At 41.1% G+C, this 13,014-nt stretch overlaps 2 protein-coding genes across 5 annotated transcripts in view; both read right to left on the bottom strand.

Annotated features, from left to right (window-relative positions):
• The window catches only part of ADD1 (adducin 1), a 59,902-nt gene extending 54,590 nt beyond the window's left edge, over positions 1 to 5,312 (bottom strand). For 2 of the 3 annotated variants that reach the window (XM_034064883.1, XM_034064881.1), the window contains exon 1: positions 5,192 to 5,312. The gene's annotated coding sequence lies outside the window, so the exon portion shown is untranslated. Of the gene's footprint in view, positions 1 to 4,864; positions 4,950 to 5,191 lie in introns of those variants that run through there. The other variant, XM_034064882.1, reaches the window with a different exon arrangement.
• Positions 5,313 to 10,669: 5,357 nt separating this feature from the next.
• Positions 10,670 to 13,014, bottom strand: part of SH3BP2 (SH3 domain binding protein 2) — a 40,389-nt gene continuing 38,044 nt past the window's right edge. For both annotated transcript variants that reach the window (XM_031048454.2, XM_031048453.2), the window contains exon 13: positions 10,670 to 12,906. In XM_031048454.2, coding sequence (XP_030904314.2) covers positions 12,769 to 12,906 — 138 coding nt within the window. In that variant the 3' untranslated portion in view covers positions 10,670 to 12,768. The remainder of the gene's footprint in view (positions 12,907 to 13,014) is intronic.

Genomic DNA, 13,014 nt, shown 5'->3' with positions numbered 1-13,014 from the left:
AGCAAAATACATGACAACTGGTTCAGAACTATCCACACACTGACTGGCAGTGAAATGTCTAACCACTACACAGCCAGATGCTCCTGCTCCTCAAACCAGGTGCCATGTCCCTCCTAGTGGGGACACAAGTCTAGCCATCAGATTATCCCATTACTGGCACAAACCTCTTGTGTTTGAAGTCACCTTTTCCCTGATAAATTTAGCTGAATGTAGCTAATAGGTTCAGAAGTTGAAGAGAAAAATTAAAAGAAGTCTGTTTAACTTCAGAGTACTTTAAGCTGCATTGATGCAAGATTACTATGCAAAGGTTGGTTAGACAAGATATCAGTTTTGATAAAAAAAAAACAAACACAAGTACACTGCATCTCTCTGTTAATGCACATAAGCAGCAACGTCTTCTTTTGTTGATTAGACAGAAGGGATGTTTCACATGCATACATAAGTTATAAATTTTCAGCAATACTTAGTAGTGGCAATACCTAAATAAATTATTTCATCTGTTAAAAGAAGATTAAACTCGAAAGTATACCTTATCCTTCACTTCCCTAGTCACAATGCAGGAACAGTACCTTTACACTTAGCAGTGTATAACAACAACAACACAACTTCCAAGAAACAACCAACCAAACAAAAAACACCCCTAAGAAACTCCCACCAAAACACCACAGAAGACAATCTTCATGGGTTGAGGTTATCCCAAACACCTTCTGGTTTAATCTGGCATTATGTATAATAAAGCTGAAACAGTATATCAGACATCTCAAGATTCAAGATCTAAAACAAGATAGAGATAAAAGGCATTAAAAGCACCACAACAAGAATTTAAAGTTTGCACATGAAAAATGAAACTAAACCTAAACTAAATTAAGTTTTGATGGCTGCAAGTCAAACTGCAGGTTTTAAGACAAAGTTGCTTTTACAAATTTACTGATTCCAACCAAAAAACCTAGAAGACATGGGTGCAGCAGTTTGATTCCCCCCAATCTTCAGTGCGTACATGTACCACAACATTTATCTACTCATTTGATGTGAAAGTATCAAAAATACCATTAAATGTTACTGATTAACTGCATTTACTGCTTGCTGTTTCCATGACCCCTTTTCAGCAATTCAATTAGGTAACTGGAAGAAAATCTCAGAACTCTGAAATAATTTACTCCCTACTTCCTCAGTTTCATGAGTCAAGATCTGAAAACCATACATAGCACACGGTTTGAAAAACAAACCTCAATAAGAAAAAAAAGACAAAGCCCAACACATCAGTCAATTAAAAATGTAAAGGAATAATTGATTAGTGTGAAGAACACAAACTCCAGATTTCAGTTTTAAAGAGTAGCTCTTAATATCCTAGTTTTAAAACTGAACTGAGTTGCGCTTTCACGTATGTTGATTTTTAATTCATCTGCAGAAAACCCACTCAAATAAGCGATAGCGTAAAACCTGCTCACTAACAACTGATCTGAGGTTACAAGGTTGATCTTTCACTGAATAATAACTGCATCCAAAAGAGCAGGCACAGATCATTTATCAAAATGTAATCTACCCAGCAAGGTCAAAAGAAGGAAGTTAGGAAGGTGCAGAAGTTGTTACTCCTGTTTGGCTACACCTTCAAGGACAACATTTTCAGTTTCTCCTTAACAGGTAGAGTCAACCCAGCAAAGGCAGCAAGCAATTATGCTGGTCAGCAGCTTGACTGACTGGCAGTAATTACTCACATCCATCCCTATACTAAAACTTAATTTCCCCTGAAATAAAGAACAGTTAGACTCAAAATTCCCCACAATAGCAGCAATACTTCACATGACTGCTGGTTAGAATGTTAAACCAGAGCCCTCATGACAAATGACATCACCTCAGCTCATACCTGATTTGAAAAGCAGTAGTTCCAACAAGGGCGTTTCCTGGAGTCTCTGCTGTTACAACTTCTGCAAGGACTAACTACTAAAATTTCTGACCTGACAAGACCACAGCAAACAATGTCCTCTGACTAAGTAGGACAGAAACCAATTATTTGTTTCAGTTTGACTAAAGATTATAATAACAGATGCTTAATGAGATGGTAACAAGTTATTGTAAGAGTTAGGCTGAACATTCAAAAATACTACTCTAGAACCCTGTCATTGCACATGCAATACTTTAAAGTGGTAAGAAAAGTAACCAGAGAGGAGGGTTAAACTGAAAATAATCACAGATCAAAATATCTGTATAACCAGTCCTCTTCTGCCTCTGATTAAAAGAAGCTTTCCTCAGGAAATTCACTTGTTTACATGATTCACACTTTACATCTTTCTTTACCAACAGGTTTGTACAGCTACTGTTCTCAGCCCTACCAAAAAAGGAGTATTTTTGAAGAGAAATGCTGGATAAGTGGCATGAGTAGGTAATGTTTTCCTACCCCCCGAGAAGGCTGATTAAATTATATGAATGAAAATCACAAAACTCAAGTAATCTAGGCACTTCTACCTATTTTAAAAAATACCTGCTTTTGACTCTGTTAACATAGGAAATGTATAATTTAACACAAAAGTTTTAGACAGGTTCCTCAGCAGATGTCAAATGATCTGCACAAAAGAATCAGCAGTTTAAACTTGCATTTGTTGAATTAAACACTGTTCACAATCAGTTTTTAAATATAAAGTACTTATCATTCTAAAAGTGTCTAATAGTTGGTTACAGCATGAATTACTGATACAACGCTATTTCAGACTGCTTTCTGTCATGCAGCACAGTCCAAGAATACATTCTACTTTAAAAGCCATCAAAATCAGAAAAGTAACGTGTTTTTTTACTCCAAGTTCTCATGTTTCAAGTGTCCTCCACCCACAACAGAAGAGATACTTCTCTGAGATGCTTTCCTTCATAAAAGTACAGGTCAAGTTTTGTTACTATGAAATTTTCCCTCAAAGCAGGACTGACTCATTGGCATAGCAACAGTTTGGGATTTACAAACTACTCACTATCCACCACTGCTTCAGTTTGCAAATAATTAAAAAAACTGTTTCTATAACTCAGAAAAGCTGTGGGTACAAGATTTACTGCCCAGCCTCTCTGGAGTTAGAAAGCACTTGTCACATATATGTTGTTATGCTTAGTAGCAATCAACATGCTAAGCACCCTTCTCCTAGTCTGAAACCTCCAGTTGTAATATTTCATTCTATTTATTAACAAAATTGGCTACTTCAAAGTTCAGCTTTTTCCTCCTATAGCAAATCACAGAATGTTGACTGCGGAGTTTCACTAAAAGCAGTTCATCCTGCTACGCTACCCTTCAAAACCCAGGACTTGAATAGGGCAGAAACAGTTTGAGCCTCACTCCTGTTAAAGCGTTTCAGTGCTCAAATGGGCTTGCCCACATAATCTCATCAAATGTTCCAATTCCATACAAGAAAAATAACTTTTAATATTGACAGTGAATCTCAAAGAATGAGAAAAGTTGAGTCATTTTCTGCTGGAGACATCTAGAATAGATCTGTTACAGAAAAATACCGATTCAGTGATGAACTTTATTCTGCAGCATTAGCGAACTATACTCTAATGAACTCACTGGCAAAACATGCTGCCTCAAAACTGTCCTAAGAACACCACTAAGTTAGAGCTCTGTAATTGAAGCAAACTACGCAGATCATTATGTTCACTTAAGACTATTTGTGTATGATCACATCAAATCTGTTTACCAAATATAAAAAATTACCACTATCACCTGCTCCAGAAGTCCAGTTCACAGCTGCATTTTTTTTCTTCACTTATTATACAACAGCTCTAAAGAGTACTTCCTTATTGAGGTACAGAGTTATTACATCAATAAATATAAGAAAAAATGGAAGCCTATTTTAGAAATAATTTGTATTTTTAAACCAGTTTTTTTATTCTATAAAAACAAAAAAAAAATTGTGGCAGTTAAGAACTCCCAAGTATTCTGTTAACACATCCAGTCAAGTTACAAACCCAGAGCTGTAAACAGCCAGTGTGCATGAAGATACCTGTAGCTTTCAGCAAAGCATACAGAAATTATCTAGCAGTAGCTGCAGTTTGAGAATTCATAAACGATTTGTAAAGCTCCATATAAGACATAAATCGTTAAGCAAGAAAACGGAATGCTTTTGGCGCACGATAACGTTATGACCTATAGCAACTTTCCAAAAAGCAGAGAATAAAACAAAATCAGCAACAAGCTCACGCCACTGAGCTGCATCAGTATCTCATAAAAGATTAAAACCCAATGCTATTGCTAGCCCCCTATCTCAGTATATTTTTCCAGCTTAACTGGATTTTCCCTTTTCCTAATTGCTAGTTTTAACTAAAGCCAACGGAGATTAAGGATCAACCTTAAAAGCAGCATGGATTACGTGCAGAAGGACAGGTAACATTCTGAGTCAAAAGCAGGCACTGGAAATACTAAAACAGAGATACCCCTTCCAACACAAGAAACAAAACAGCTGCCCGTTCGCTGCTGCTGGTACCCTGCCAATCAGTAACACCGCACAAATGCACCGCATCTCCTCCTTCATTCCTGCGTCCTCTGCGGGCGATTATTTTGGACGCTCTAATGCCCGCATTTCGCTAACCGTAATCAGGTCGTCACCTCGCAGCCTACAGGAAGGGGCAGGTGAAGCAGCAGGGCGGTGGGCAAGGGCCCGCAGATGCATCGCTTGGGTGCAATGAAGATTTAAACGCCGAGCGGTCGCTTCCTACTGCAGCGAGAGCAGCAGGAGCATCGCACCGCGCTCACCGCGGCAGGGCCCGAAGCTCCTGAGGGAGTGCTGACAGGAACCTGCCCCTCCGACCCCGCAGCCCCGTCCAGCTCAGCAGTGCGGACTCTCTGGTTGTGCCCCCCACCACCCCACAGCGCCGACATCGCCCTTACCAGCCGCTCACTGCAGGCACCGTGCGAGCGGCAGGCTGCCGGGTTTTCCACACACACACCCCCCCACACCCGAGCGCTGGTTGTTTTCCAGGCACAGACACCCCCCACCCCTCTCCTCCCCGCCGCCCCGGGCTAAACAAGCTGGTTCCAGCCTTGGCGTCCCCGCCTCCCTCCACCTCCCCTCCGCAGAGCCCGCCTCTCCTCACAGCCTGTCCGCCACCCACGGCTGCACCCACCCCCCTCCCGCAGATCGTTAATTGCTGCTTCCCCCCGTCCGCCACCGGCTGCGCCTCTCCTGCGCCTCCCGCCTCCGCCAGCAGCACTCACCCGAGGGCCGAAGAGAAAGGGCAGCAGCAGGAAGCGGGGCCGCCGCAGCCGGTGCCCCTGCCGAGGCTGTCGCTGTCTCCGCCCCGCCGCGTTCCCTCCTCTTCCTCCTCCCCCACCGCCGCCACCGAGTGCCCCCCCACACACACAGGGTGCGGCTTCCGAAGCCTGCAGGCCAACAACCGCGCTGCCCATTGGAGAGCGTACGCTCAGCGACTAAGGGGCTCTGCTATTGGTGGAGGCAGGTGGGTGGGAGGAGTGTGAGAGGGATGGTGGTGGCGACTGAGGAAGAGGGGTGCTGGGGTTGTGTCTCATGGATCGCGATAGTCTCGTACGACTGACATCCTCCGACATATACGGGCTTCTTGTGGAGCCGGATTCTTTCAGCAAGAAGCAGCGGGTCGTCCGGGAAGCTTATCTTACAACAGACTGAGAGATAGGAGCAGAAATCAAGCCAAGGAAGCGTTACGATAAAGGGTTCCTTAACACAGAGAGGTGGCAGTATCTAATCGCTGGAAGCTCAGAGCCAGTCGAGATCGATCCAGACGTGCAGGTACCCAGCGATAGTAGTCAAGCGTGAGAACTGCGTTGGTGAGGGTTAGAGACACCTGTCAGAACTGAAGGTATTTAAGTCAGTCGAATATCCTCCGGATATTAAGTTCCAGTCTAAGGAGGAGTTGTATACCTGATTCAGGAAGTGTGCAGATATCTTGTATAGCATGCATATAGGAGGCCTGATTAGATCTTTATAAATCATTCCCTTAGATTTTCTAAAGCCCTTGAGGAGCTTTGTGGGTAGTATAACCCCACAGTGTGTCAGGCACTGCAAATAAAGCAACAACTGTAAAGTTCATTTCTCCTATTAGCTACCTTTTTCCCCATGTATGTTTTTACTGTCATTTCTATATCATTTTAATACTGCTGGTTTACACTTTTGTGAGAAGCATAGCACTAGGCTAATGTCACTTATCTTGCATCAATACATTTATCCTTTCCTTTATATGTGGTGCACTTACTCCACACAAGCAGTTCCAGGTCAGTTTTCTTATCTACAGATTAGGAATGACATTATCATAGAATCACAGAATGGTTTGGGTTTGAAAGGACCTTAAGATCATCCAGTTTCCAACCCCCCTGCCATGGGCAGGGACACCTCACACTAGACCATGTCACCCAAGGTTCTGTCCAACCTGACCTTGAACACTGCCAGGGATGGAGCATTTACCACTTCTTCCGGCAACCTGTGCCAGTGCCTCACCACTGTCACAGTAAAGAATTTCTTTCTTATAACTTAACATGAACTTCTGCTGCTGAAGTTTGAACCCATTACCCCTTGTCCTATCACTGCAGTCCCCGATCAAAACAGATCTTTTCCTCTTGACCTGCCAGAGCCATGGACAGTCTATTGACCAGGCAGGACTTGCTTCTGAGTTGTGATTATCTGCTTTCATCTTACAGAGACTTTTTACTGCACTTCCCAGACAAAGTCCTGGTTTCTTTAAACAAAACAATGCCACTATGTGATTTCTCTGCTGCTCTTTGCACAGGCCTTCAAAAGGGGAGTCTTGGTGTTGAAACTTCCATGTCAGGTGCAGCAGAGTAAAAGCCAGTCCTGGAGCAGTTGTACCAGACTTTGAGCAGTTGGATGGTATGTGTAGGAAAACACAAATTCTCTCTACAAATTACCCTGGAAGTGCAGTGTGTGTCCTTGGTACCTGGGACACACACTGCTAGTGATGGTAGAGGTGGGCTTACAAGGAGCATTACTATTAGTAACTAGTTACTACCAGGGGGGTTGAAACTAGATGATCTTTAAGGTACCTTCCAACCCAAACCATTCTATGATTCTGTGTAAAGAAGGAGAACTTCCCTAGTGATTTGAAAGTAGTATGTGGAAACAATCTTTAATGTACATATATATGTATATATATATATACACACACACAAGAAACATTTGATGGAACAACCACATGGAGGATGAAAAGTAAATGTATTCTGATCTGCTTTAATCTCCCTCCACAACCAAACAAAAACACATCTGAGGATTATTTGAGGTGAAAAACATAAAAATGAAGAGAACTGTACCAGCAGGTGGGAAAGCCCAGAGCAGCTAGAACAGACTGACACTAAATGTTGCCAGATTTTATACACTGTTCAGCTGAAAGGCCACTTTGGCTTTAAGACCAAAAAATACTGACTTTATGCTCAGGGGGATGTAAGGAAAACATACTGCACAATCCAGATGAAAAGTAAATCTAGCTTCATGGTTCGAGCTTGTTTAACAACAGGTTCAGTTCAACACAACCAAAGGTGCAGCGATTGCTTCAGCCAAAAGGAACTCGAGCAACCAACTCTGTTTTAACATTACAACATCCTACGGAGCTTTGGGTTGGCTTTTCTAAAATCTTTTTCCAAGTAATGCTGATTCTTTTAATTGCTGTATGGATGACTTCCTGAGCATCAGGTACCTTTAAGATGTATGTTTTCTGGGAGTTGCTTCTGTAGCAATTCCAGTGTCAGGACAGCTGCTGAGATCATTTTTAGCTGCTCCCTAATGACAGCCTCATCCTTCAGAGGAGAAGGAAAAGTGCTTTTAACAGAAGTTAGAACTTTTGAACTAACTTTAGAACTGAAAACAGCCCCAGGAGAAAGAAACAAAGAATGGAAAAAGAAAAAAAGATACCTGGGCAAGTTCAAAGTAAGGAGGAGTGCTGAGAAATGTAAGAAAAATATTAAATATTTTAATTATGGTTATATACAAGAGAAAAGTAATCTTGGGAGAAGCTTTGTAATCTTAGAATATCATGTTTTGAATTCCTTTAAATTGTATTTAATTTTTAAAGGCACATTTCAGGAGTACTCCTGTGGTTGGGCTGTGGCTGGAACTTCACCGAAAAAGTAAATAAAGAATGAATGTTAGTACAGTGCAAATTAATAACCACTGGAGCCTGAAGCAGACAGCTTGTGAGGCCACACCTCACATCTTTCTTCTTCAGCCTGGAATAAACCCTTTAATATGTTTAGGTGGAACAGGCCCTTCTGTTTCCTGTGGGCTGTTGCAGACCTTTCAGATCATCTTTTAAATCACCAGCTTCCATACTAGCACAAGGCAGTCTGTGCAAAAAGCTTTCAAGGTCAGAACTGAAGTGCCCATCAGCCTCCCAGGGCAAGAACAAGCTGTGCCAGGATTGTACAGAGGGGGAGTTAGTGCAAAGTGATTGTTAAAAGGCAGAAGTGGTGACTCAAAAGGAAGTTTGGTGCTTTTCCCTGGGTTTATGTATCTAGAGATCTAACCCTGCAAGCAATTGTTACTGTCATTTCTGTGCAAACCAGCTCCAGTAGAGATAGATGTGAGTGAAACAAGTGTTAAAACCGAGTTTGAGATCTCTATGATTAGATACCCATTAAGGCTATGTCATGAACCCAAGAGTTTGGGTCACCCGCTTTCCTGGTAAGGAGATGCTGTAAGGAAGGTTGTAAAGGTGAGGGGTAGCAGAGACCATCCTGTGATTAACATGCAGGAATGGAAGTACTGAAGGAATAGATTTTGGGGTTGGCTATGCTATGAGCTCGAATGCTACCTGATGTAAAAGTTTTAGTAGCATTTGTTATTTGGGACTTTAGTTCTCTGAGTATTTATAGTAAAAGTATTATGAGCTCTCATCTTTAAGGAGTTGTAATCACAGTTATCACAAGCACTCCCATTGCTAGATAATAACTTTCTTGACATCGAGGAGTTGGCTGTTTAGTAACAGAAACTATTGCAACATCATGAGATTTGCTGCTAGGAGAAGTATTTCATGTTGAGACCAACTTAACTGTTTAATGTTCAGACTAACTTTAATACTGCACCATGGAAATAATTTAGGCAGTGCTCAAATGTCCACTACGTAAATTCTACCTCAAAGTATATTTTAAGAATAATTTAAATGCATTAGTATAAAAATAATTTTATTATCATCTAGATTAAAAGACATTCAAATGAATAATTTTGCTAAACAGCATTGCTACGTGTATAAGAAAGACAAGCCAGAAGACATCTTACCTTTCAAAGAACTGGTCCATCAAGTTGCCACCTGAAGTTAAGCTTTCATCTCCAGCTTCTATCCGAAGTCATGCAAAATTGATTTCTACCCAGATGACTTGTACACGCCGTATTCCCGTTGCAGGAATCTCTGTGTGGAACAGCCTGACCTGACCAGCAGATGTCCCCAGACTCAAAATAACTGATTACAGCTTCAGAAATCTTTGGCATCTTTTTGAACATGCCACAGCCCAGCACACCAGAGGCCACCAGTACTTTCACTGCTTATTTACCTTCTTGTAAAACCCAAAATTCTGAGCTAGGGAATACTTCACTGCTCGCACAAAGCGCCCTTATTGTAGAAAGACTGGGTTTACTTGTTACAATAAACTGCCTATTGATTGACAGCCCCTTGTTGAAACCCTTCTTTTCAGAAGCACTCAATATATTTCCCCTGAAAGAGCACCGCCACCACCACCCCCAGCATCACCTGTAACAGTCTTTCTTGGGAGTTTAGATCTAAGAGGCAAGACTTTTCCAAACTAGGATCAATGACTGAGTTGGGTATGGTTAAAATTCACAAACTGCACTTTCCTGGCACACCAAATACTGCTTTTACACTTCTCCACAAACTGTTTTAAAGCTACAGAGCTTGCAGGAGGTTATAGATGCAGAAGGCCTATTTGTGGAGAAGCAAAGAGGAGATCCAGATTAGCAAGAGGTGTAGGAGACAGACTGTGAACCACATGATCAAGCTGTGCTCTCTACAAACACCAGCTATTTAACTGCATCTGATTCTGCACAGAACAAACTAGTGTGCAGGAGCAAGATGACTTCGAAGAGAGAGCATAAGCAATTGCAGATTTGTCTGGAATCCTTCTACCTGTTTCTGGAGGGATGAGGAAATTAACCAGCACATCCTTATCTATACCTCCCTACCTTAAACTCTGGAGATGTTTGAGGTGTAAACCTACCAGGCTGTCAGCCTACTTGTACTAACCTGCAGATGTAAACCCACCAGGTTACATAGACGTTTCTGAGCAGGAGGCCTGTTTGCTGCTGGGGAGCAGGAAGATTCTCTTTTCTCAAGCAAGCTCTTGAAGTATACCTTTGGAGACTTAGATTTCTCTGTCCCTCTGGGATGCTCCTTTTATTATGGCTACACTTGCATTGTGTGCACGTAGATAAGGTGGCTGCTGCAGTCCTCAAGCTTGCACTCAAGAAATCTTGATGTAAATGGAAAAAGGTCATTTCCACCCCCAGCCACACAGTCTGATGACCAGAATGCTCAATTTCTGATAGTGTTGCTTACACGAAGATTTGCTTCTTGAGGAGGCTGGAGACTAATTCATGTCACTTCACAGCCAGAAGAATCCAGCACTAGTCAACACAACTACAAAGGCATGAGCCCTCCCTCTCCCCCCCCCCCCCATGAAGTTAAAGACAACTGCACAGAATTAGGTGAACTGGCACTGAAAGTTTATCCACTTCAGAAATATATAAATTTATATAAAAATAGGATATTAACACAAAAATGTACATATTTGCAAGTCTTGTATTACACAGGTAGACAGTGTTATGTTTTATAGGCATTGGATTACATAAGTATTTTTACAGTTTAAAAATCTTAATACATGATTGCCAAAAAGAAGTAAATATCTGAGCAGGGCCCCAGACATAGTGTGAGTGTAACTGTCACAACACTGTGAAGTCAGTTATTCCCGGAGAAAAATGTACTCTGTAAGTAGCAGGTATAAATACTGCAAGAAACTAGAACTTGCTTTGATATCCATATATTGATATGCTGAAGCCAGTTTTTAAATGCTTTGTTGGCTGAGCCTTCTTTACAGAGTGGATTCATAGGAGGGTATGAACCACAGGGATCCTCCTTTAAAACAGAAGTAATTAGAAACAAAATATCCAATATGACCACCAGAATCTGACATTTAAGTACTGCATATTCTTTATGCACATAAAACCTATTACAGTAGGGACACAGATCAAAAGGCTGATATTGCGTATGTCTGTGTCACTTGAAAAAGGCAGAGACAGTTTCTTGTCTTGATTCCTGTATTTGGTCCTAATGTTGCATCTGTTTATTAAGGTAAATCTCTTAAGGATTAACTCCTGGTTTACTGTTTTCATAAACATAAAATTCTTATTCTGTAATGGTTTTATTGATGATTTCAAAGCTGTGACCATCTAACTGCAACAAGACTAAAACTGACATGTGAAAAGATAACAGAAAAAGTGAAGTTTATGGGTACAGATTCAGGCTGATGGAAACTAGATTCTTTCTTCTGCTTCAGAAGTGACAGAATTACAAGTCTTGTAAACATCATTAGAGTATGAGGCCATAAAAACTTTGAATCAAAGTTACTTAACAGGCCATTAAAATAAATTTATTCTTCTTATTAAAGTTGAGGAATAGGGTAATTTTGGCATAAATATCAAGCCCTTGGTTTTAGGATACCTGTCCCTGAAATATTATGGAATGAATATCACAAGCACCCTGATAATGCCTATCACTGATTGCTTGATAGTATGTTAAAAACAGATTTTATTTACATGCAACTACAATGAGCAATTTAAATAATGGAAAAATTCTTGGTGATCTGCAAGCAGCAGACTAAGGCAGTGTGTTTGCCCTAGAACAGCACAGAATGCAGTGAGCTCACAACATGAGCCCAAAAGGCTGACCACAATTTGGGGTATTCAAAAGACTCCTTCCCTTCCCCTTTAAGATTAAATAGCCCTTTCTCTTTCCTCATACCCATTAAAACCAGTGGCACCTACTCTTCCAGTTCAGAACTAAGCAATGGGGCTCCCAGGAAAGCCAAATCAGTATTAGCCCACCTGAAGTGCATGTCACAAAGCAACCTGTGGGATGCCACAGCTCTGCCAGCTGGCTAGTACCCTATTGATACTGATTACTGCAGACATTGTCATCTGAAGGTTTATGTGGTTATGTATGATGTGGCTTAAAAAACAGTAGCCACATTTCCTTATCATCTTTACCTATAGTAAATCAAATTATTTGCACAGAAGTCTTCATTATTTACATGTCAACTATACAAGTAATACAAAACTTCTCAGTTGAGCACCAGTGCTGACTTAAGGAGTAATACCCTCAAGTCAGAGTATTAGTATTCCCTGTCACAAGCAAATTCTGATACACTTTCAGAAGTTTCCCTTTTCTGTATGGGTTGTATTCAGACCACTTCTTTGTTCACACCCATCTTCCACATTCCAAGGAGATTACTAATAGCAGCAGTTTCATAAAAGGTGTAGGTATCATGGGCAGTGTTCACAGCATAATCACTTAAGCTCTTTTTAAAAGAAAATACCATGAAATCCACTGATCTGGATTGTAAGGTTTTACCAAGAGTTCATTAAATGGAGGTTATGTACGATTCAGTTGAGAATAAGTGGTTGAAACAGACTCAGTTTGTGTGCAAACAATGGGATGTCCAGCAATGGCAGGAGGCTCCACATCTCATTCAAGGGCAGTAGAGAATGTATTTGTCCTAAACGCCAGTGAATTATGCCAGTCATGTCACCTTGGTTTAGAGTAACCATAAGGACACTGAAGAATCAGGCTGTCATGACTAGGTAAGACATGAATGCTGTAGTATTCAACCAAACTCCCCATGTTCAAAAACATGATGTCTGAATCCAGGTAAAACTTGCAATCCTGTTGTAAAACAAACAAACAAAAAAGCCACATGTATGTAATGATTGTCAATTTTTCTGACTCAGTGTTTTAATAAAGCCCATAACATCCTCATCAGAACTAAGAAGT

Source organism: Melopsittacus undulatus, chromosome 7, assembly GCF_012275295.1.
Source record: "Melopsittacus undulatus isolate bMelUnd1 chromosome 7, bMelUnd1.mat.Z, whole genome shotgun sequence".
Lineage (NCBI taxonomy): Eukaryota > Metazoa > Chordata > Aves > Psittaciformes > Psittaculidae > Melopsittacus > Melopsittacus undulatus.
Note: the sequence above shows the minus strand (reverse complement) of the source record. Positions and strands in the feature narration are given on the sequence as shown.